Consider the following 26,240-nt stretch of genomic DNA (forward strand, 5'->3'; position numbering starts at 1 on the left):
ACATACATATATATGTATATATATATGTATATATATATACATATACATACATATAGTAGAGTACACATTTGAACTCAGGTTTACATGAATTTCAAATATTGGGGAAGCATGTAGCTTCTCTGCCTTCCTTAGCTGGGCATTCATACCATGGCTTCAGCAAAATGAATCTCTGAAGTAATATGTCTTACCAGATACAGATTCAAAGATGAACTAAAAACATACACAAAAGAAACTGAGAATGAAATATTGTTACGATTCTCTTTTACTAACTCAGTTAAATAACTTGTCAGTTTTTCCACCCGTGGAAATTACCTTAAGGTGGTGGAAACATACGATGCACTAGAGTCCCTTCCTAAGGTGAAGGACTTAGTAGATAACTGCCAGAGGAATCTCTGGCCACCTCAGCTGCTGGGAGAAAGCCTAGCTGCCTGGAAGATACTCTCTGAGCTGTCTCACTGCCTGTCTGAAAATTGTGTAGAGAACTTCATGGCTGAAGCTTTGTGAATCATCGCTAGCCTTGGGGCAGACTTTTCCCCGATGTAGTTGCTTTTGAGTTATTCTTCCTCCTGTAAGGAGCTCCTCATGCAGACTTCTGTAAGTAACTCCAATAAACTCATTGGTACACAGGTTGGACTTGGAATTATTACTTTGGTCTGTTCTGGGTTTCCCATCTGGGGTGACTGGGACCTCTTTGTAACCTGTTTCCCAAGGAAAAGTTTCATGCTACAGCTGGTTTTGTTATACTTCTGAGTTTTTGAGGATGGATATTGTTATGTAGCCCAAAGGTCTCAAATACAATCTGCACACCTCCTTGGAGGTGCCTTTTGTAATTTTGTGTTTAGATATTTGTAATTTCGGACACAGACTTTCTGAGCTTTTGCTTTTTTTGTTTTGTTTTTTCCTCATGTTAGATGTAAGTCTCTAGTTCCTTCTCATTCTTTGCGCAACCCACAACAGATACACAGTGAAGTTCAGCTGAATTTAGTGTGGGACAAGAACAGAGTCTCAACACTGTCCCTAGGACACAGAGAACAAAAGACTAAGAAATGCCACGTTCTCAAGGGGGGTAATCATCATGACACATTCTGAGGGGTGATGAAAACTGGACCAAAGGGAAACCAAGGCAACATGGCAGCAGGAAGAGGGGCAGCCAGAGATGAGACTCTCGGGCAGACACGCTGATCCAGTAAGCCAGACAAATGAACCCGGTTCAGCTTGATGACCCAAAGAAAATGCTGACTTCATTTGATTTCACTCCCAAGTGAGTCAAGCGGGTGGGAACCCTGAGAAAATATGGGAAGGAGAGGGAAAATGTAGATAATTAATGGATAGTGTGGAAATTTAATTAAAAAATTCCTTCCCCTGAATGTTTTGTTGACTTTGTGGACCTGCTGTGAGCAGTAGATCCTCCTACAGAAACAATTATGGGTTTACTCTCAGAGCCTGGGATGCCTGGCCAATGCCATTGTTATTCTCGCCAGGGGAGGCAAAAGTGCTATATAGCTGTTCAACAAGCTTCTACCCTCTGAAGGTCACAGAAAGAGTGAGCCCAATGTCATGATCAGCCCTGAACTTGAAATTTTGCACAGTGTAAGATGCCTAATACTACTGCAGCGAAATTCAACTGGAGTGGCTCCTGTGTTGATACTTTTCTCTAGTTCTAACAAAACACTCAACTTAACAAAGAAAGGGTTTAATGTGGCTCAGTGTTCAGCCCAGAAGTGGAGACAACAGGAGTTTGGGGCAAGCTTCTTGCAGGGTCTGTGCCGCCAGGAAGAGGGAGGGGAAGGAAAATTCTAGTGCTGTACTTCCTTTCTCATTTTTATTCAGCCCAAGGCACCAGGCCATAAGATGATGCTGTTGTCACACTTCAGCTAACCCAAGCTAGATAATCTCTCACAGAAAGAACCAAATGAGTCTAGATCCTGTCGAGTTGATCAACATTGACCACCACAGTCTTTGGAAAGAAAGCTGCCGTAAAGAGTATTATTCTGGTCCAGCCCTACATTGCAGGATACAAAGCAGAGCATCCCTGCAGAACAAGGAGGCAAGCTTTTGGGATGCTGCTTCTGAAGGCATTTCACTAGTCATCAGGTTAGAGGGCAAAATTCAGATCACCCTGGTCGGGAACTAATGGGGAAGGAAATGAACTGCCCAGAAGAATGCTGCCCTTCACTTAATCATCTACTATTTATACCACTGGGTATTTTTACATGAAGATCAGAAATACTCAACAGTTGCGGAGGACAGACAATTGAACACAGTGCAGCTATGAGGATGTCTTACTACAAAGCTATGATACTGATCAGAGGCAAAACGTAAAACAGAAAACTTCAGTAGGATAACATCTTGTCTGTGGGGTTTTCTGCCAATGGCCAGTAGACTGTCAACTCAGGAAAGGCCAAAGAAAATGTGGTTCAGTACAACTCAGTAGCTGGTGTTGGTTCAAACTATGACGCCCAGTAGTTTATTTTAGGTATATTCAAGTGCAACACAATTTGGAAAAAGATTCCTGATGATAATTAACTCAATTCTGTGTGCACAATAAAGCTTAAGACACAAAACTCTATGTAAAGTACACGTGACAGCCTGTTTAAAGATAGGTTCTATCTGACTGGGAAAAACAAGCTAATGATAAGGGTCTGTGGGAGGACCTGGTATGATCTCAGGCACACAGATAATGCAAATATCACCAGACTATAAATTACCTCTACTCTCAGCCTTCTGGTTACACATTGTTTCTCCCTTTTAAGAGACAGCCCTTGAGTGTTTAATATTCCTGGTTCCCCCAGTGCTTGTCTGTGAGCACAAGTACCTCTGTGTCTCCTACATCTGTCTGCTAAACGATGTTGTTAAAAATAGAATAAAGGTAGATCCTCTATCCATACACATACAGGCATTGGGCTGGTTTTGTTTTTTGTTTTGTTTTTTAAGAAAGGAAGAAGACACAAAATTGGGAGGGGTATGTGGTGGTGGTAGAGATCTGGAAATTGGAGGAGTAGAGGAGATGTGACCGAAATGTGTTTTATGAATGTATACAATTCTAATAAAAACATTGTATTAAAAAAGAAATGAGTTCTACAGCAATGTAAAAATGGCCTACAAATAGAGAAACTAAAGACTACATCTCCCTTAACTTTATTTCTTGAAAGAAACTTTGAGGGGTAGTTTTGTGTGTTCTTTTATACAATTGCATCAAGAATGGTTATGTGACTTTCCAGTTCATGGCTATAGTAGACGAATCATCTTAAGGAGAGATAGCTACAATGAGAAGTTAGCGAATCCACAGAATAGTGCTAAGATCGTCACTCAGCGATCTAATTCTTAAGGCATACTGTTCTAGGATGTCTAAACCAACAGAGAAGGAACATAAACACAAACCTAGCTACAAACCTGCACAGTGGTATCTCATCTGCAAGGTACGCTAGTGCAGTGATGGTACAAAGCTTGTGGGCCTAACCGACTGATATCTGATTTGATTTAAGGCCCACCCCATCCTGTAGCTGGAGTTTTCCCTCCAGGTCCCGCCAAGCCCCGGCAGTCCGACAGCCCACTTATAAAATAAACACACAGACGCTTACATTATTTAAACTGTTTGGCCTAATGGCTCAGGCTTCTTGCTAACTATTCTATATCTTAAAATAACCCATTTCTATTAATCTATAAGTTGCCAAGTGGCTCATGGCCTTCTGGTACCTTATATCTTGCTTGTCATGGTGATGGCTGGCAGCGTCTCTCTGACTCAGCCTTCCTGTTCCCAGAATTCTTTTCTCTGCTTGTCCCGCCTATACTTCCTGCCTGGCTACTGGCCAATCAGCATTTTATTTACACAGAGTGATATCCACAACAGTCCCCATTTCTGTTGCTGCTTGGGTGACCATGAACCTGAGATTAGATAGTCCAGGGACCTAGGGAAAAACCAAGTACTACTATTCTACTAAGGAAATATAGCAATAAAAAGACTCTTAGTGACATTCTGTTATACTCATAATTCGGTGCCATGCCTAGTCATCATCAGAGAAGCTTCTTCCTGCAGTAGATGGGAACAAATACAAACATCTACAGTCAGACAATATGCAGAGAGTGAGAGACCTTGTAACATTCAGCTCTCAATGGAATGTCTCCATCAAATCCCTCCCCTCTTGACTCAGGCTACCCTACTAAAAAGATGGTGGAAAGAATGTAAGAGCCAGAGGGGATAGAAAACACCAAGGAAACAAGGCCTGAACAAAGCAGGACGGAAGCCCGCATGAACTCTCAGAGACTGTGGGAGCATGCAGAAAGTCAGCAAATGTCTGTACCTAGACCTGAAAAGAGAAAAGGGCACATAGCACTACCACTAACCGAGAAGCTATCTCCACTTGCATATGAAAAAAATTTCCAGAAGGGAGTTTCAGTGTGGCAACAAACTACTCTTACCCCATACCCAGCAAGGTAGAATCAAGAGAAAACAAACTCAATGATATCTTTGGAGAGTCTTTTTCTCATAATGCTGTATTGGCATTTTTTTAAACCTTAAAGGTCCTTTGTATTTATATTACGGCTTCCAGTTTTGTGTTTTTATGGGATTCCTCTGGCTGCAAACATGAGTGTCTCAGTATCTGTATGTGTGTCTTATGCTTCTTCTTTGCCCTTTTTTGTTTATTTGTTTTGTCCTATTCCAACTGTCTTTTTTTTTGTCTTATTATATTTTATTATCCTGTTTGTTTTATTATTGCCTATTTGTTTTTTAATGAGAGACAGAAAGGGATGGATCTTGATGGGAGGGGAGGTAAAAAGGAACTGTGAGGAGGTAGGGCAGGGAAATATATATTTGGAATATATTGTATAAAAAAATCTATTCTCAATAAAATAAAATAAAAAAGAAAACCTTAGAAATAAAAATAATAAAATTGGGCTTAATTGTAAACCTACATACATGTATTTATCAAGAGTACTAATTACCTACTATATTTTAGACATTATTCTAAATTTGATCTGTGGAAAATTGAGATGAAATATCAGTCTTCCACATTGGCAGTCCTTACAGCCTCATGAAAGCAAATAAGATAGGCAACAAGTAAGATGACCTTATGGCCGGGCGAATTTAATCCCAGCACTTTAATTCTTTACGCCTTTAATCCCAGCACTCGGGAGGCAGAGCCAGATGGATCTCTGTGAGTTCGAGGCCAGCCTGGACTACCAAGTGAGTTCCAGGAAAGGTGCAAAACTACACAGGAGAAACCCTGTCTCAAAAAAACCAAAAAAAAAAAAAAAAAAGAAAAAAGATGACCTTATGAAAATCCCTGAGTTAGGACCACTCAGAAATGCTACTTTTAGATTTATGGGAAAAACAAAAAACAAAGCAGTGCTTGAAATAACAAATGTGGTACTTTTTGTCTTTTGAAAGAACTGTATTTTGGAGTAATTGTTATGCAGCAATGGATCATTCCAGTTTCCTTTGCAAGGACGGGCCCATGTGGTGGAAATCGGAGCTGAGGGCTAAAGAACCAGTGGTTAACAGGGAAGAACATTCTAGAAAGACCACGGAGTAGGTCTTAAGATCTTGAGAAGGGCATGAGCTCTGGAAGTCCCTGAAATAGCTGACAGATTTATGTTGAGGGAATCATGCTGGTTAAATAAAACTATGCAGTAAAACAAACTTCAAAATAAATTTTAAAGACAAATGAAAAATTGCATACCTATTTTATATTTATAACCAATTGTTATAAACTCCTGGGGTACTATGTGGGAAGTAATGGAAATAAACAAAGGAAAAAAAAACTATGTGACACCTATTTGCTTAGTCTAGTTGAAAGATGATCATACTTGTCTCTCATTAACTCAGAATAAAACCTTAAAAATAGGCTGGGAAGCTGAATCCAACAGTAAAGTGGCTCACCTTCCAAGCCTGAAGACCTGAATTAAGTCCTGAAAACCTAGGTAAAAAAGTAAGATATCCTTGTTGGGGTCTGCTTTAGGCAACCATTTTATTGAGACTTCATGGGTGTAGCTTCCCTGACATTGCTAGACCAATAGACAATATGCTAACTGGAAAGAGGGGAATTTTATGGGTCACCAACCCTAGACAAAGAGCTACAGGCAACAAAACACCAAGAGCAAGTGAAATAGTCCTCCCAAGGGAAGAGTCACATAAATTGGTTATCCAATGCCAAGTGGTCAGCCTTGAAATCATATACTTACAAGCAAGATTATTAAGATTGTATTTATGTATTTAGGAATATATACCTAATTACAGGCCAAAAAGCCATGGATCTGAGATAGCAGGGGGTACAGTGGATGAGATGTAGAGAGGAAGAAGAAAGGGAAAATGATGTGGTTATATTTCAATTTCACATATATGTGAGGAGAAAGCCAGGTGTGACAATGCTTCCTTTCTATTTCAGCACCGGGAAGGCAGAGACATGCAGATCCCTGAGGTTCAGTGACCAGCCTGCCTGGCCTACTTAGCAAGTTCTAGACTAGAGAAACACACCGTCTCATAAGACAAGATGGTGCCTGAGAAAGGACCCCTGACAATGTCATTTGGCCTCCAACATGCCAGCCTCTCCCCGACCAACATATAAAATCTTATCAATAAAAATATTATAGGTCGGTAATATGCAACATATCCCTCTATTTTATTAGCTATTGCATAAAATAATGGGTTTATCAACCATTTCCATGCATACATATGATACATCTGTATTTTTAAAAAAGTGCAATATAATTATATGAAGATCTCACTCAGTAGCCTCTACCCAGCCAAGAGGTTCAGGTTTTGCCGTGACTCACTCAACAAGATAAGCCTAGATAACGTTAGCATTAGATGTCACTCCGTGAGACACACAAACAAGTTGTAGACGTGGTAATGGGAACTTATCTCTCGTAATTAAAATGTTGTAGGGCATAGAAAGAAAGACCTCTGTATACAAAAGGTTTAAAGAGAAGTGGTTTTTCGGAGTCCGTTGTAATTGGTGCCAACCAGCCTGTTGAATAAATATTTAAGGAAAAACTAGCAAAGGGAAGGGGGGAAAAGGTAAGTTAATAAAATAAAGATGAAGGATACCACAGGTGAGGCTAGATTTCTCTTTTCACATCAGCTCATTTCTAAGGAACTGAATTAAAGACAGGAAACTCCCAGGTAGACTTCAGTACCCTGAGTCCTGGGAGAGTCGCTCCTGGTTTGATAAAGGACTTAGAGTTCCACTCTGTGGGGCTTAACAAGAACAGACATGTTCCCACTCTGAAAGCGTTCTTAGAAGACAGTGTTCACAAAAAGGACATTAAAAAGACAGTTTCTCATCACATATACAAAAATCATATGACGATGACTAACAGGAAATATCCATTACAAATCAAGTCTCTATTTGTCTACCGAGAGCAGCATTGAGCTTCTGACATTCTTAGGCTGAGACATACAGACCTGAAGTTCACAAAGAAAAGGTAAAGAGACTGCTGTTAGGGTTATCCAGCTAACGTGATGATTGAAGAGCTGCCATAAACATACAAAAATGATAACCACATATTGGTGTACACACACATTACTTATACACACGAAGAACTCTCACAGAAAATGCGAAGAATAAATGTGCAACTTGAAAAGCAGAAATGCTCGAAACCAACCGAGCCCCTTCGAAGACAGACGACAGCAAGGCCTCACCATGTCTGAATTTCCCACAGTCCTTCGCCAAGGCTCCGGACATAAGCAGACACGGCTGCCTCGTTAGGTACAGAAACGATACATAAACAGCAATGATATCATTTCTTCATTTAGTTTTGTTCACAAAATAATTTAAGTGAGTATTTACTTTTAAGGGAAAGCAAAACATTTACCCAGCAGAATCTTGCATAACCTGTCTGTAGATACATGCTTTAACCTTCTCTACTGTCTTTTATCTTGTATATATCAGCATATAAAATAAACCCAGTGCCTTAGCAAACTTTATGCTAATAAAGTCAGAATACTAATTGACAGAATAATCGGGAAAAGATGTTCCACTTACTCTCTATCACTAAAAGAACTGTTGTACACTCCAGTGGGAAAAGCATTTAACTAGTTACTCTTTTTCTTCATCCTAGGATTGAGTCCAGGGCCTCAGTTGTACTAGATGAGTACTCTGCCACTGAATGATGAGTCCAGCAACTTTTGTACTTTTTTATTTTGACACAGTCTCACTGAGTCGGCCAGGCTTTCCTGGAACTCACTCCATAGCTCAAGCCATGCATAAATTCACAGTCCTCCTGTTTCAGCTTTCCAGTGGCTGGGGTTACACTCATACACCACAAAGTCTGGTTTATACTCTATTTCTTTTCTTTAAAGACCTATTCTATTATTTTTATTTATTTTATTAGTTTATTTGCTGGAAGACAGCATCAGATCGCCTGGATATGAGGTTACATGGGTCGCTGTGAGCCATCTGATGTGGGTGCTCAAACCCGAACTCAGGTCCACTGCAAGACTGAGGCCACTCTCTGGACCCTCCTCTATTCTTGCCCCTCAGCTTGGAGCTTACAAGCCTGCTCCCACATCATTAGTTTTCTGTTATATGAGTTCTAGATGATAGAACTCAGGTCCTCTTTACCAACTAAGCATTTTCCCCAGCTCTTTGAGCTCATAGATATAAATAATGGTGTAAGTCCTATAAATAATTTTTAAATGACCTCTTAATTATATACAAGTGAAAATCCACATACAGAATGAGTATGCTCAATGGTAAATAGTGAGCAGATAGGCCACTCATACCCAGGCAATCACAAGAGCAATTTATCTGTTGGCTTAAAAGTACCATAAATGCTTGTTTTGAGATTTAAGTTTTGATTGTTTTTCCTTTTTATCATATTTTAAAACCTGTGCTAATAAACAGCCCTGCACTTGTATACATAATGCATGGGGTTGTATTACTAGCAAGGGAACACTAAGATAACTTGCAAAGGCAATCCTTAAGCGGCATTATCTTCCACAAAATTGTTGCCTATGAAGACGCTGTTAGCCTTTAAAACAACAACAACACTCACATTAGCACTAGCTGATATTATCCAAACATCATCAATGGATATAACAGACAGAATGTGGCAGGCTTATACAATGGCATCCCAAAAGATACCAATCACCTGCAATTTGGGGTGGATCTCTCAGCATAAGAGATGAGACAGGTACGCGTACATGCCACCCAGTAACATTTATTTAAAATACAAAACCAGTTGTTAAGTCATTCCATATCTCTCAGGCTCACTGTCTCCATTGATAGCGAAGTTAGTCAAGACACAGAGGTTCAAATGCAGGTGCCTAGGAAGGCTCAGCCAGTCATACAAATACCCCAAGTAATGGCAGTTGGGATTTTGGCCAAGGGAAGCAGAAAGACAACTGCTTACTACACAGGAACGCAGATACAATGCTACAAGGTTATCAAGGCTTTTGCAGTGAACTTGGAAAGCCAGATGTTTGTGTTTAAAAATCTTCTTTTTCCCCCCCACATCAAGATGATATGTGAAATTTTCAGAGTACTCTAGGAACTAAACCCAAACCTATCAGTATGAATTGGCAGTTGTAACCTGGGCTCTAAGAAATATTCTTACTCTACCAATCTGACAGATTCCAGTGATAGGACTTGCCTCATCTGGAAGTTAAGAAACATACGCAGGACAATCAGTTGAAGGTGAGCTTCAAAGCACCCCTGTGAACTCAGTGTCAAGTGGAAGGTACTTGGCAGTCTACACTGTCTATAAGGAGGAGCTGAATGCCTGACCACATGACAGGGCAGACAGGTGTTTGAAAGAGAATTATGGCTCAGAAGTTAAGAACGCTGGCTGTTCTTCCAGAGGTCCTGAGTTCAATTCCCAGCACCCACATGGTGGCTCACAACCATCTGTAATGAGATCTGGCTCCCTCTTCTGGTCTGCAAGGATACATGCAAACAGAACACTATATACATAAAAAATAAATAAATAAATAAAAATAAAATAAAATAAAATAACATTTCAGCTCCTTACCTGACTTTTAAAAAAAAAAAAAAAAGAGAATTATTGTTAAAGAACAGCCTAAGCCTACAAATCCTGGATCAAGCAGAACGTACTGGAGGGAGAGGGAAAGGATGGTGAAGCTGAATTCACCAGAGGGACTCCCACCCTTCCTGTCCCAGGACCTGGTCCCTAGGAAGCAAGCTTGGATCCTAGAAGGATATGGGATCTCCAGAAAAGCCATGCACAGATGAAACTGGAAGTGAAAAGCCACGGAAGTGAGTCCTTGTTGGAAGCTGGAGTAACCATCAGCATTGTCCAAGAACGCAGCTACTAAAAATGGAAAGGGGTCTCCCAGGAGACCAGCCCTTAATGTAACTCCACATGAGTTGCCTCACGATGGAATTCAGGCTACTGCATGTAACTTATAAACTCATAACCCTCCTTCCTTCACCTTTTAAAGGCTGAGGTTATGTGTAGGTGTGCTCGGCCTATCTCACTCTGTGACTACTCTTAACCCTGGCAGATTCTGAGAAGTTTAACATGGTCTCAGAGGAGTCAAAGCTAGAAAGTCATCTCATTTTTGTGAAAACTATTACAGGTTCATTTTTAGTTCCAGGACGAGGGAGTGTTGGAAACTGGGGATTGATTCTATTAGTAAGAAACCTTGTTATAAATTAGGCAGCCTGCACAGCAGTTTTCCATTTGTCAGTATCTTGCCAGGTGTTTGCAGTTTTCCTAAATTTAAAATAGTAATAATGTAGGGGCTTGTTTTCAAGTCAAATAACATCACTTGAAAGAGTAAATTTTTCATGAAATTTCAATTCTTTTATTATTTATTTATTGTTTTTAAATTACCAAGCAGTTACTACTGATCAATTCTAGGTAGTCAGTTGATTAAATGCCATGCAAATTTTTCATCGGGATTCTTATTTAACCGAGGATAAGAATGGTAGTTAGATGGTTAAGGCTCTGAGTTAATGACTATCAGAAAACACTAACCGTCCAGTACAAACTGGGGCTCCAGAAAGCCATGTCTAATGTGTTCTCGGGCTGGACACAGAGGAGGTAAAATTCTAAGATGCACTTGAAAAACCTGAGAAGGAGGAATGTGCCCTAAAGCAGTAGGTTTTTAACCTTCTTCAGGTCACCGATGCTTTTAGGTTTTGATTGAAACATCGGTTTCTGTCTTGGACAAGGGCACCTATAGAGAACTGACACATATTTTTAGATGGTTCAAGTATTCTCACAGATCCTCCATTGAGAACGTCACCTTTAAGGGAGAGAAGGTTACAGGTCAGACACTCAGAGTGGTCTTATGCAATAGCTGTTTTGAAATAGGAGGTGTTTTGAGAACATCTGGAGGCCAAGGGTAAGAACCAAACAGACTTGCTTTATAAAGACCCAGCCCCACCCAAAAAGCCCATTCACAACATCATTCTTGTGGAGTCCTCGAGTGACTTGACTTTTTGGAATTTACATACAAGATCTCACATGCATTCACAAATACCATCATCTCAGCAAGCTAATTGCTACTTCTTCCTTGGATAGTTTCAATAAATCCAAGCATCCTGGAGTTTAAGCCAGGTGGACCCTTGCCAACTACAGAACCAAGAAGAAAAATGTCAGTCTCTCTAAAAGCCATACTACATAATCTCAATACAATATTGCAGAACATGCAGAGAATTGTTCCCAATTTTGACTTCTGGAACATAGAACAGAAGAAAGATTACACACCCAAGGGAACCTAAGTTATCCTTGTTAATACCACAGTAAGCCAAAGACCAGTGTCAGCTGGTATCAAAGCAACAATCTGATATACACAGTGCTATCTTGTAGGAGTTGAATGGTAGATACTACAGAAAATCAACCGCAACTTCTCACTGACTGGAGTACAACTCTCCTTGAGTCTTGAGTGGAATATAGCACCATACAACTTTTAACAAAATACCATCTACTCACTTCTCAAAGCTGATAGATGTGTGTGTGTGTGTGTGTGTGTGTGTGTGTGTGTGTGTGTGTGTGTGTGCATCTGTATACAGGTTTCTGTGTGCGTATACATGTGGAGACCAGAAATACATATTCAGCTATGGGATTATAATCATGTATCACTGTATCTGATTTTTAAAGTGAGTTGTGGAGATTTGAACTCCAGTCATCAGGCTTACACAAGGCAAGTACTTTATCCATTCAGCTGTCTCCCCAGACCCGAAATATACCTTAGTATTATTAAAATGCTATGTTGAAGCCCATTACATTGTGTGATGACATGAAAATTAATAAAAGAATAAATTTAGATAAAGGACGTATCAGATATTAACCTGATTAGAACAGATGAAGCATTTCAGCAGAGTCGAAAGCAGTGAAAGAGCAAAATATATTTAGGAAGTTCAACAGAGGTCAAATGGAAAGTAGAAACACTTATCTCACATGTTCTTAATTATAAAAATATGCTTAGGAGAATGAGAAAACTATGGACCTAGAATTACAACTACTCAGAAAACATCAAATGACTTTTCCCTTAATAAGCTTTTATGCTGAACTTTTGGTTCTATTAATATTATATAAGACGGTTTATAACAAAATTTTAGACTTGCTTTTCAAAGTAAGGGTAAATGAATAAACTGAAATTATCAGACATGCAACTAATGCTATTTCTTTGAGACAAAGATGTCTTTCTAAGAGCAGTAAACTGTATAACGTAAAGAGCTTCTGCTAAATCAGATCTTCACCAAGGACTGTAATCCCCAAGCCAGAAGCAGAAGATCATCCTCAGTGAACACACAAGACACTGCTTTTCCTCTCTACTGCCAAAGTAATCTAGTCACATTTAGACGTGACAAATATTCACATACGTGTTACCAAGGGACTATGGACTTTCCAGGTATGCAATGACCTCCCCTTTAATATTTACTGCAAAAACCTATCACCTGTGTTTACACTTCAAGCAATCACACAGAATTTTAACTTTCTAAGCCTGAATGTTTTAAACCTCAAATACTTGCCCTCTAAAGTGAGATTTCCCTATCCACTTATTGCTAATATGCTTCAAATTTAGTTAAAATCCACATTTTAGCACATATTAAAGTATTTTTACAAAAACGTTTGTCAATAAATCCAAGAAAATGATTTAGAACAGTGCCTGGTACCCATGTAGAGCTCTATAAACGCTATCTCACGATGGCTTAAGCTTTATTGATACTGCCAAATAACAACAAGCAATAATTAAATAAATCTCACATTATGCTAGCTTCCAAGGGCCCTGACTTTCTATTACCCACATCCTTCAGTCATGTCCCCCCGACTATAAGCAGAACTTAATAGTCCATTTCAAACTAACAGAATATGGCAAAATGATGAGAAGTGACTTCCAAGACCCAGTTCTTGAAATGCCTCCCCTTTCATCCTGGGTACCTGGCGGACACACATCCAGCACTGCTGCAGGTAGTCTGCGGTGCTCTGCCTGCAGGGGCTCTATAGTTCAGGTAAAGACAAAGCTTTGAATCCGTCAGAGGGAAGAGTTCCAGGACAAATGAGGAAGAAACAGGAATGGCCCCACCACACGCTTTTCCAGCAAAAATCAAGGAGAGTGCCTGGTTTAGACTTAAGAGCCAGCACTGATGCACGCAAGAAAGGACAGTGTGCACTCCAGTGTAGTTACAGGCTTCTTAAGAGTGTCACATGTAGACACCTTTGTACGAGCTGTATATGTGATTCTGTGGCTTAAGTTGCATGGCTCAAAGGATGCAATTCGCGCTATGGTTTAAAGATTAAGTGAAGATCGGAAATTAGGTACAAAAGTACGAGCGAGTTTACTTATTTCTCCTAATGTGTTTCCTCTGTGCAAATGTGGCTTTGGCTTCATGAGGCACATTGTTTAGAAGGAGGGATGAGAGAGGTGTGGGTATGGTTACACTTATAGGTCACAAGTACTCTAGTTCTAAACAAGCGCAGTTTTTCCGTTGTTTATAAGGTCCTGGTTGGAGGACCTTATATCTCTTGGAAAAGGGAATGCCTGAGTCTATTGGTTATGTTGATGTTCCTGACCCTCCCTATGCCAGCAGGAAACACAAACCAAGATAAAGAGTTTTGTTTTCTTCCATGTACCGTTAATTTTGCCTGTCATTTTACTGTGTCTCATTTGTTCTGGGTTTCTGGGATTTCTGTCTGCTATTATGTTTGAGATAGCACTGTGAAAGGGCCTAGATGAGCACAGATTGGAAGCGAATCTGCCAAGGCCTTTAACAACCCAAGTGAACCCTGAAGCAGGTCCCAATCCCAGTAGAGTTCTGAGATGACCCATGTCTTGCTTAACAATAAGGCTGCGACTGACTCAGTCACTTCCTACAGAACTCCTGGGGCAATGGTTATCTTTTAGAACCAGTTAGTTTGGGGATAATGTGCTTTGCAAAAAGATAATTACTGAAGGTTTTAGAGTACAGTGCCACCATAAAAAACTAAAGATAGGAGACTGGGCGTGATGGTGCACGCCTTTGATGCCAGCACTTAAGGAGGTACAAGCAGGCAGATATCTACGAGTTCCAGGTTAGCCAGGGCTACATAGTAAGACCCTGCCACCAAAATAAGTAAATATAAATGTGAGGGGGGCTTAGAATTGTGTATGCTAATAAGAGTGCTAGTTTGAATCACATGGTTTAGAGAAGTTTGAAATTTAAGATGATATATTGGTAGATAGATGATGGATGGATGGATGGATGGATGGATGGATGGATGGATGGATGGATGGATGGACAGACAGCCATTTTTTTTTAAATGTAAGAAAAAGTTCAATGGAAATTAGAAATGATGTAGCATAGAATTTTCAGCAAGGCCCACACTTCCATGTAGTTATGTGATCCAGTCACTTGCAAGTATATTGGGAGTAAAAACTGTCAAATGAGTTGGGTGATGCAATTAAAGAGATTTCCTAGAAAAAAAAATTGAAATGTCATTAGGTTTCTTTTTACTGTGTTACAAGACACTGTAGGAAAAAGGTAAATTGAAAGAAGGATAGTTAATAAAAAAAATCCATGACTTGATGAATTTAAGATTCTCGGTCTCTCTAGACAGCCAAATAGTTGTAAAAATAAAAAAGATTAACACCAGAGTTGGAGAGATGGCTCAGTAGTTAAGAACACTTGCTGCTCTTGCAGAAGACACAGGTTGGCTCCTCATACCCATATAGCATCTCACAACCATCTCTAGCTCCAGTTCCTGGGGACCTGGCTTACTCTCTGCCCCCCTATAGATCCTGTACACATTTGGTGTACATATATATATATTCTAGAACACACACACACACACACAGAGAGAGAGAGAGAGAGAGAGAGAGAGAGAGAGAGAGAGAGAGAGAGAGAGAGAGAGAGAGAGAGAGAATGAAATGAATACCTATTTTTTTGAAAGACAGGATCAGAACAAAGGTCATACCACACATAGCACTACAAGAAAACCATTACATTACATAAAAGCCCAACTTGTAGCTACAAAATCATTCTGCTAAGGTCATGGAAAGGGTAAAAAAGAATGCCATACTACATGACCTCCCAAAAGTGTCACAGATCCTCTCAACAGAAGTGTAACGAGCTTGGATCACATTCTTCCCAGATGTTTGGGTTTTAAGAAGTTTTGTGCACTATGGATGAGCTCAAAGCAAAGGCAGACCTTTAAAAGAACTGCCTCTATCTGTCCCGGTGTGAGCACAAAGCCAAGGACTCCTTTCTAGAGGCTACACAGATGGGACAGGCTCGAGCGAACAAAACTTTACAAAACGTCACAGGACACTCACAAAGTCTTGGATAAGATTTTATCAGGAGCAATACTGCCAGCTTGGAGGGAAGGGGAAAGAGACAGGGCCTGATGAGAAGACACTACAGACCCACCCACCTCTTACTGACAGGGAATGCTGTGGTAAAGCCAGAGCAGCAGCAAGCATGAACAAGTTTAACCAAGAGCCTCCGGCTACAAAACACCTGGAGAGTGATGCGGAGGCCCGGGGACCTAATTCAGGATGTCAGCTTGGGTTTCAGGATTGCTAAGATTTCCTAGTTTCTCACCTCTACTGACACTTCAGATGCAAATATCTCAGTGTCTCCTGCCTGTCTTCTGAATCTTGACGGGGTTAAGAATTGGCCATTTTTCAGTTTCGACACTCCAGAGGAGAGGAGGACTAAACTTGTAGGCGTTGCACTGAAGAACTGTATCAAAGGATACCCAAGGAGCCTCATCCATGCCAAGACGGAACTCGATGGTTTCTGAATTTGGAGCCATTACTCATTTATACAATAGGAAGGATTGCTTTTTGGAAGTTGCATGGGTGGCACATTTGCCTGGGTAAAAGTGATCCTTGACATCAGTATTACTTAATTTGTCTTACAGCATCATCTAGACCTCTAAATAGAACTTCTAGTCTGTTTAAAAACCTCTCTCCACGTTAATGAAACGCTTGAGCAAAGAAACTATATATATGACTCAGTCGGTAACATTCATGAAGACCAGAGTTTGATCCTCCAAAACCCATGCAAGCAAACAAGACAAGGACTAGATGACTCAGTGAGTGAAAATGCTGGGCACACAAGCATGAATACTCGAGTTGGACTCCACAGGAGCCACATGCAGCCAGATGCAGTAGATCACACCTGTAATCTCAGTACTGCTATGGTGAGATGGGAGGCAGAAACACGAGAAACCGCAGACGTCTGAAGGGCGGCAAGCTTAGTGTAATGCAGAGGCAAAACAAAAGGAACAGCCTCAACAAGACTAAAGTTACAGACTGGTACCCAGGGCTGACCCATGACCTCTATTGGCATGCTGTAGCATGTGTGCACCTGCATGCACACATGAACATGCACACCGACACACATCATACCCATAGATTACAAACCTGTACACACACACACACACACACACACACACACACACTTTTTTTTAAGTTGAGTACAATGGTCTGACCTCTACACACAGGCACATACATGTGCACATTTGCCCTCCCAACACAGAGACAAACACACAAAATGGCTGAGTAGTTGAATCAATGTCACAGAAACTAGATTTATAACATAAAAGCACCCTAATATACACATGATAAATTGTTGTATTCAAAGTTAAGTAACCAAATAATTATCATCTGCCCAACTGTAATTTGTTTATATTCATTTTTAGCATTGCACCTATATTTAAGAGAGCTCATAAGCCACATCAAAGCTCTCTTGGAGATCATTATTTATAAAAGATTCTGTGGTTTGTAACAAAAACCTCAATTAAAAAGTGCATGGTTAATGAAATGGAAACTGGAAGATGGAGTGTTTGACTCCCCTAAAGTGATTCTCATTTTTTGATTCACTTATCCTCAAAGGAAAGCAAATTATATCATTCACATGTTTTACAGTGCCTATCCTTCACAATGACACCACATCGTTGAGTGTTCTACTCACTATCACATTGGGGCACTTCATGTGTGAAAAATAGTTACCGAAATATTTTCAAAATGTCAGACAGTCACAGAGCAATTTATCTCATCGCCTTGTCCCTCTAGGCTACGAGGCCATTTAGTAAAGGCCTATTAGTGAAGGGCAATGACTGACAGACATGTTTTCAACATAAGCATTCATGGGCCAATGAAAACAAAGAGCATAAACATTCCATTCAGAAGCGCACAGCATTTTTTTTTAAAAGAGCAATGCGAAGAAAGTTGAAGCTGAGAAAGGGATGCTGGTGGTCCTCAGAGAGCACAGGCCAATGAAGAATGCTGCCTTCAACTAGAAGTTATGGGATCTGGCTCTGGGCTCAGCTTGAACCACAGGGTGAGTGAGTGACCCATCTCAGAATTTCGGGAATTGCAAAATTCCATGTTCCTAGCAGATCTGATCAGTTAGTTGCATTCCCAAATCTCAAGCATGAAGGCCAACTCACATGATTTCTCACCAGGACTGTGTACACCTGTCAACTAAAGAGGGTTGCCAAGTGTTTGTCTTACCCTACAACAGACTTCTGAAAAGAAAACTTTACCCATTGCCTTGTAAATGAAAACTGTGATGTACACGGCATTAATGAATGCCAATTAATAGATTGTTTAATTAAAAGATTACATATCATAAAACAAATTCTGGCTTCTAGGTTGTTATTTGACTGAAGTCCACTTCCTTTTATGAAACAGGAGACTCTCAATCTTGGAGAGAGATGCTAACATCAAACCAAGAGTTTCTCCTTGACTTGTAAAGAAAGCATTGAGTAGGAATAGTAAGTTTTGTACCATGGGATCCAGTGTTATTTCAGATAGCACTTGCTACATCTGGTAGCAACTAAAGTCAAGTGGCAGCCGGTGTCCTAAACCCTAACATGCTGCCAAGGATGGTGACGCCTCTTACTTCTTGGTCTAAATTTTATTTCAATCTTCATAGGAATGACTTTCTCAAAACACATTCATTTCATCATGAGAAGCACTAACATCATGGAGGAAGCAACCCAGACAGGAAGTTATACTAGCATTCTGTAGCTGGAGATTTCTCCAGTCCCACTGGGGCCTGCAGCCACTCACACCCAAGTAAACACACAGAGACTTATTTTACTTACAAACTGTATGGCCATAGCAGGCTTCTTGTTATCTAGTTCTTATATCTTAAATTAACCCATTTCTATTAATCTGTAAGTTGCCACGTGGGTTGTGGCTTACGGGTACTTTACATCTTGCTTCTCATAGCAGCAGGAGCTGGCAGCATCTCCTGACTCAGCCTTCCACTTCCCAGAATTCTCCTCTCTGCTTATCCCGTCTATACTATACTTCCTGCCTGGCTACTGGCCAATCAGTGTTTGCATCAATCAATCAGAGCAACACATTCACAGCATACAGAAAGATATCCCTAGCAGCATTCCACACTTGCTTTCATTAGATACCATCTTGACACAGCAAGGTACTTATCCCCCCAAATCCCAGACTGCTCCTTCAGTCTGAAATGGTGCTCAACGGAGCACCTTGGCATGGTGGGCACTCAATACAGTAGAAATAGACTCTGAAATTCTATCAGAACAAATTTATGCTCAGATGCAAAGGGTTTACCATTCTTCCTTGGCCTTATGATAGACACATGAAACTTTCACTACTAAACAAGGCTATGAACCCCACAAACCAACTAAAAACAAAAGTCACAAGTACATTTAGTCCTCCATGATAGAATACAAGCACTTTTTGGTCAAAATGAAAGCAATAGTTCTTAGTCACTGTTGTATATAATACTTTCATGTATTTTTCTTCCCCTAAATAGGGTTAAAAAAAGAAGTAAAAAGAAAGATAACAAGAGTGTCATAAAGTTACATCAAAACTGGGCACCAAGTTCTGAAATTGCTCCATTTAAACTTGGACTAGTCCCACCAAGTACATGTAGTAAAAGGCAGACTAGTAAGTAAACAAAGTCCAATAGATCCAGCAACTGCTGTCCCATTGCCTAATACACGCTGCCAGTCAAATGTTCTACTGAAGTGGCCTTCACGCACCCTCCGACCGTGAAGCCCACTCTCCTTTTTCCATTCCCTATGGCCTTCTTTTCTTGCTCCCTTCCTTCCTTCCTTCCTCCTTCCTTCCTTCCTTCCTTCCTTCCTTCCTTCCTTCCTTCCTTCCTTCCTTCCTTCCTTCCTTCCTTCCTTCCTTTCCTTCCATTCTTTCTATTTTTTTAAAGAACATGAAGTTCTAAGGAAGAGTCATAATGCCTTGAACACTCACCAGCGGCTACCAATCCCTTTCCCACTCTCTCCCATATGCTGGTTCTTCTTCAAAGCTCTGATTTTTAGTTCACTTCATCTTTAGTCCTCATTTCCCCAACTCCAGCTCTCATAGTCTTTCAGCCAGTGTCTAGGGGACAATGTTCTTGCAAAGGACAGGAAAACTGAGCAACATTAAGATGAGGTTTTCCATCTCTCTGGAACTCACACTAGGATGTCTCTGGGTCATGTACAATTCTGACATACTCAACCAGTGTTTCCCTTATCACAGAGCAGGCTCACTCCCCTTCACAGGGATGGCTGATGCAAGCATGACATATGGCTGTGGATTCTTGTATCCATCATTTACGTGGGACAGAATGCTTTACTTGGGAGTTGCATAAAATATTTAAAAGTTTTATCTTTTAGTTAGGGAATGAATTTTACATGTAAAATACAAACATCTATTAATTGCTTTCTTTGTGGCTGTAGCAAAAGACCTAAGAGAAGCAACTTAAAGGAGGAAGGATTTATTTGCCTCACAGTTAGCAAGAGCATGGTCCAACAAGTTCAGGAACGCCTGGTGATGGGGTAGAGAGTCTGGGACTCCTCATATCCCACAAACCATAGATAGAGCAGGGAGACCTCCCCTGAAATCAGAGTGGACTATAACCTTCACCCCCTCCACGCAATGACCCACTTTTGGCTAGGCTGTACTCCCTAAAGTTTCACAAGATGCCAATATCACTGTCACTGACAGTGACTGACAATCCACTGTTCAGACACCTAAACCAAAGGGGCACATTTGACACTTCAGCCACATCAGCATTTTTAAGGAAAGTGTGTCTTTTTACATGTTAGATATACTTTAATACAGATGGCCATTTAAAAGAAATGTTTGATTGCTGTTGCACGCCTTAACTTTGCACACGGAAATGATTCTACCTTCCAAACATCATCCATACTTGCACACCTAAAGACTGAATCATCAAGGTCTCTCAAGGATTCTGTTGCCCAGAAGCCTTCAAGGGTAGTCCAAATGCAAGCTCCACTTATCTGGAGTAGAACACTGGGTAATGGACCACATGGAAACCTATAAGAGAGCTATCTTGATAACTATATGAGAAGAAACCAATGCCACGGAGAGGTTAAATTACTTGTCCAGGATCACACAGCTAGAAGAAAGCACAACAGACTGATGTCCTCTGCCTCACTAGGCAGTATCAAGGAACACTATCCCACCCACCATCATTAAGAATGTCTGTTGACATACACCTGCTGTTTACTGAGCACTAATTATATGCCAGGCACCAAAGAGGAAGGACTTCAAAGGCCTGAGCTTGAACTGAAGGGCTTTTGTTTTAAAGCAAATGTAGGAGCTTTGGAAAACAAAAAAGCCGTTAACACAATGTGATACCTTCCTGGTCAGGCTAGGGTGTTGTCCTGGTGGCAGCAAACTTCAGTAACAAATAGGACTCTTAGAAACACAAACTGTCAAACTCTTTTCTTTTAAGTAATTACAACATACTGGTTTGAATTTAGAGCATGTAAAACATTGGATTAATTGTCTTCAGTGGTATCTGGTCATCAATGTCATATTATGGCACAGTGTTTCGGGAGAGTACACTTAACATTCTTTTTTAAAAATTTATTTTTATTTTGTGTGCATTGGTGTTTTTTTGCCTGTGTGCATGTCTGTGTGAAGGTGTCAGATCCCCTGGAACTGGAGTTACAGACAGTTGTGTGCTGCCATGTGGGTGCTGGGAATTGAACCCAGGTCCTCTGGAAGAGCAGCCAGTGCTTCTAACCGCTGAGCCATCTCCCAGGCCCTTAATATTCTTAAACATGTGCTCCTTACATCTTATTCCGGAACTTACTGCACACAGTCACTGCCTCGGGAGCTGCACACCTCTCCTAATCTAATGTGGCACAGAGTGGTTAATCAGTAACGAAACTTGAATTCTGAGTTTAAGTTGTCAGGGAAGAGCCGTTCCTTCTTCAGGGTAGAGTAGAGTGCACCAGCTCATGTCAGTTTATCTATTTTTCTAATACCTGCTTAGAAACAAAGGAGGGTAAATAACCGAACTAAGAACTTAGCCAATCTCAAAACGACCCAGGGCCAAGCTGGGAAGAGATAAAGACATGGATGGTCTACCTCAAAGTGGGAGCCGGATGATCACATAGTTCTCCTGTATTCCAGGCTGGTGCCGAGGATTCCCTGGGAATTATTTTGATTAATCCTCACAATAACCCTAATGAAATGAGTCACTCTAATCTCCATTTGATAAGTAAGAAAAATGAGGCCCAACTTCACACACACACACACACACACACACACATACACACACACACGCACACAAATGGGGAACTAGAATTGGAACGCAGTCCAGAAGCCAGTCTGCTTTTAATCACACGCCCGGGATAAGCAATGGAAACGCCCCTGGGGCCAAGCAAGTGAAGAGGAGGATGTTTGAAGTGGCTTAGCTTTAAGGTTAGAGAGTCAGGGCTCCTAACCATGGCTGCCTGTGCAATCACCTAGGGAGCCTTAAAGACTGTTGGTTGAAGCCTGGGTTCCACCCCCCATCCCCCCTCAGCCCCCCCCCCCCCCAGATGTGATCTAATTGATGTGGCAGCTGCAAGGTGCTCCAAACAGGCAGTGTAGCCAGAGGCAGGCTGCTTGCAGAACAGTGTGGCAGGCGGCTCATCTGACAGCAGCAAGAGGAAACTTAGAAATGTTAACTAAACTGTGCACGGAACAAAGGTTGCTACTACCTCTGCTACTAGTTTGTGATCCCCGCCCCGTTCTTTGGTATAGTTAAGGTACTAATATGAGAACTAGATACATCGATGATTGATAGACACATAGATTGTAGATAGATGATAGATGAATGATAGGTGATAGATGATAGATAGATAGATAGATAGATAGATAGATAGATAGATAGATAGATAGATGATACATACATACATGCATACATAGATGCAGAAGATAGTGTCATGGATTTTTGTGGAGATGGTCATCTGGTCTCTGAGCCTTTCCATGTCATTCTCCAGTTCCAATTATAGGTCTATTATACAAAATAGTAATCTCTGTCCAAAGGACCCTGGAGTACACCCTGTTCTTCAAATGAAGATATCTCAACTGTGCTCACTTAACAAATGCGTACCATTTGATAAACACTTGCTTCGACTTTGTCAAGAGTCATGTTTTAAAAGAAGACCACTCAAAATTAACTCTGACCTTTATCCAAGCCAAATAAAGCGATCTCACTGAACTAAAGAGGTCTAAAGGAACAAAGGTGGGAGGGAGGGAGGGAGGGAGGGAGGGAGGGAGGGAGAGAGGGGGGGAGGGAGGGGGGGAGGGAGGGAGGGAGGGAGGGTATCGGGAGATGGCCCAGTCAGTAAAGTCCCTGTTGTGATGCCTGGAGACCTACCTTTTGCTCTGTAACCCACTGACTGTGGAGGAGAGACAAGCAGCTATCTCCAGCCAATCAGCCTAGCTGAGTCAGTAAGCATCAGGTTCAGAGAAAGACCCCATCTCAGGAAGTAAGGGTGGATGAAGAGTAAATGAGAAAAGGCACCTGGTATCAACTGTGGCCTCCACGCTCATGCACACCTACACATAGACATACACACCCAAACCAAAAAAGGATAGAGTGAGGTACTCTGAACTTGTGTATGAAGGTAAGATGTAGCACCACTAGATAAAATGACATTTGTCCTGGAGAGGGGAGAACAAAAGCTACATGCCACCAGAAAATGCTCACTACTAAACAGCCTGCAGAGGTGACAATGGATGTTGCTAAAGGCAAGTCTGAAGCCTCTTCTGAAAAAAACAGAAACTCCAGCCAGCTTGTGAACTAATTTCTTCCTACACAATCATTGCAACTGTTGCGCTGCCCGCCAAAAGGAAATAGCAAAAAGCATCTATTAAGAAAGATTTCAGTTGGGTGGTGGTGGTGGTGGCGGCGGCGGCGGCGGCGGCGGCGGCGGCGGCGGCGGCAGCAGCAGCAGCAGCAGCAGCAGCGCACGCCTATAATCCCAGCATTCAGGAGGCAGAGGCAGGCAGATCTCTGTGAGTTCGAGGCCAGCCTAGTCTACAGAGGGAGATCCAGGAAAGGCGCCAAAACTACACAGAGAAAATGGTCTCGAAAAAAAAACCATAATCAATTAAAAAACAAATAAATAGACAAATGAATAAATATTTCAGGGGCTGGATGCACAGCTCAGCCAGTCATTCGCTTGCTTGCTGTGCGAGCTGATGACCTCAGTTTGGATCCCTCTGACCCATGTAAAAACCCAGGTATGGTGGTGTATGCCTGCACTCTGAGTGCTGGGGGCTGAAGACAGGATCCATGGAGCTCAATGGCCAGACAGTCTGGCTGTCTCAAGAAATAAGGTGGAGAGTGAAAAACAAATACACTGGACATCACTCTCCGGCCTCCACACAGGAGCATACATATTGGCTAGTGCACACACACACACACACACACACACACACACACACACACATCTTAGGTGCTAGCTGGCTGGTCAATCTAGCCAAAACAGGTATTCAACTTTCAGTAAGAGACCCTGTATCAGAAAAATAAAGTAGAGACTCGATCAAGGATGACTTCCTAGTATCAACCTCTGGCCCTCACATGTGCAAACGGCACATCCACACATTCACACCCACACTGAAGCTCATGGGGAATCAACTCATACTTTCTAAGTAAATAAACTAAGTATCCACCCTTCTCATACCAACAACTCACGGGTAAATTCCCACATATACTTTTTTTTTTTTTTTTTTTTTTTTTTTTTTTTATCTAAGAGACTGTCAAAACAGGCTTTCCTTTTAAAAAAAAGCCCAGCCACATATTTTCATTGCCTGGGGCAGTGCAGTTTGAAGAAGCTAAAAATACTTTCTTTTCTTCTAAGTTTGGAAGAACAAATCAGACCAAGCAAATAGCTGCATATCATTTTCTCCTATCTGAAAAGTCTTACTAGAAAACGCTCTGTATAGCTGGATCAAGGCAAAAGCATCTGTTTTATATTTGTATCCACATCCCCTGTTAGGAACACCCCTTCAGCTTACATGCGCCCAGGAAGATTCAGTAAGCCATATCTGCATTATCAACAAGGACGGCTGTGGTATGACTGTTTAGATAGGGCTTTTTATTTCTTGCTTCCTTTGTGTTGGAGAGAGAGTTTCGTGAGTGTTGAAAACAAACGAGCAGGACAGGTAAAAGCATTTATAAAAAACATATACAATGAGCTTATAAAAAACATATACAATGAGTGTGTCCTTAAGGGAACCACCAAGGGTTTACATGCACTCACTCACGAATCATTTGGGCCTTAGAAATTCATAGTCAATGTGATTTTTAAAACAGAAGGATACAAGCTTCGAACCTCTTGCACAAGTTGTGTCTTCTGTGGCTGGTAATGTGAAATCTTACGTTTCTTCTTTTTGACTTCCCAAAGCTAACTGTAAAACACGCATGTGCATTCATGCATATACACACACAGAGCTCTGTGATCAGCTAAAGGCAACCACAGGAAGACAAGCCTTTTAAAAAAACAATCATCTGGAGGATAATTAGTCAAGTAGTGTGGACTTTTCCATCACACCCCATATTTCTCAAATTACCTATTAAATCAGCATAATAATAACAAAACAAGCTAGCCAGTTCCATTCACCAGCCACGAATGTATAGCCTAATTTTTTTTTTTTTCTTGGAAAGGAGACCCAGTTAAGTGTCTGCATAATTCTCCATATCTACAAACCAGGGCATGCCTCTTGGGAAAGGGTTGGCAAATGTGGCAGGAGGGCTGTTTGCTTAGATTGCAGCTGGGCCTTTGACAAGTGCTTTGGGCAAAATATCCCGTATTGTATGTAACCCCCCAAAGCCATGGGCTGGTGCTGTGGATTTCAAAGATAACTCCTGCCAGGAAGAGGAAAACCGGGATGTTACCTCTCCACACACACTCAGAGCCAACAGCCCCGTGCTGCTGTGCCAGAAGGTCAACGGATGACACCTGCAAGGCCAACTGCACATCAAAACTACTTTTCCAGCCCCAGCACTAGCGCGGAGCGAAGTTGGCCGCGCGCGTCCCCTTCCCTGTACCTTGCAATTGGGCAGAGAGTGAGTCCTGGTGCTGCTGGTACTTGAGCGCCACCGCCTCGGCTTTGCGCAGCTGGGTCTGCAGTTCCAAGTAGAGCATCGCGCCATAGAGGAAGCCGAAGACCACCGTGAGAAGCAGCAGCGTCTGGAAGATCCGCTTCTGCTTTCGGGAGCACATCCCGTTTCCCATAGTCCCTCCTGCGCCCCGCGCTGCGGCGGCGGACGCCGTCGTGTCCTCGGGTCCTCGGCTGAGTCGGGCGGCTCAGCAGCGGCCACCGCGGGAAGCAGCCGGACGCGGCATGAGCAGAAAGACGCGAGACACAAAAGCCGTGGCCAGAGGGGAAGAGGCGGCCGCTCAGCCCCCGCGCGCGGCGGGGCGCCAGGCCATCGACGCCACCCGGGCAGCGGCCACCAAACTTCTGCGACGTCGGATCTCCGCGAGTGGCTGGGGCCCCGTGGGGTCCCTTTGCATACTTCAGAGCCCGCTGCCCTTGCTGCCGG

At 41.7% G+C, this 26,240-nt stretch overlaps 1 protein-coding gene across 4 annotated transcripts in view; it reads right to left on the reverse strand.

Moving 5' to 3' along the window:
• Golim4 (golgi integral membrane protein 4) overlaps window positions 1-25,934 on the reverse strand; it is an 82,192-nt gene extending 56,258 nt beyond the window's left edge. For all 4 annotated transcript variants that reach the window (XM_076574271.1, XM_006972665.4, XM_076574270.1 and 1 more), the window contains exon 1: window positions 25,743-25,934. In XM_076574271.1, coding sequence (XP_076430386.1) covers window positions 25,743-25,929 — 187 coding nt within the window. In that variant the 5' untranslated portion in view covers window positions 25,930-25,934. The remainder of the gene's footprint in view (window positions 1-25,742) is intronic.
• Between the last annotated feature and the right edge of the window lie 306 nt (window positions 25,935-26,240).

This window comes from Peromyscus maniculatus, chromosome 6, assembly GCF_049852395.1.
Source record: "Peromyscus maniculatus bairdii isolate BWxNUB_F1_BW_parent chromosome 6, HU_Pman_BW_mat_3.1, whole genome shotgun sequence".
Taxonomy (NCBI): domain Eukaryota; kingdom Metazoa; phylum Chordata; class Mammalia; order Rodentia; family Cricetidae; genus Peromyscus; species Peromyscus maniculatus.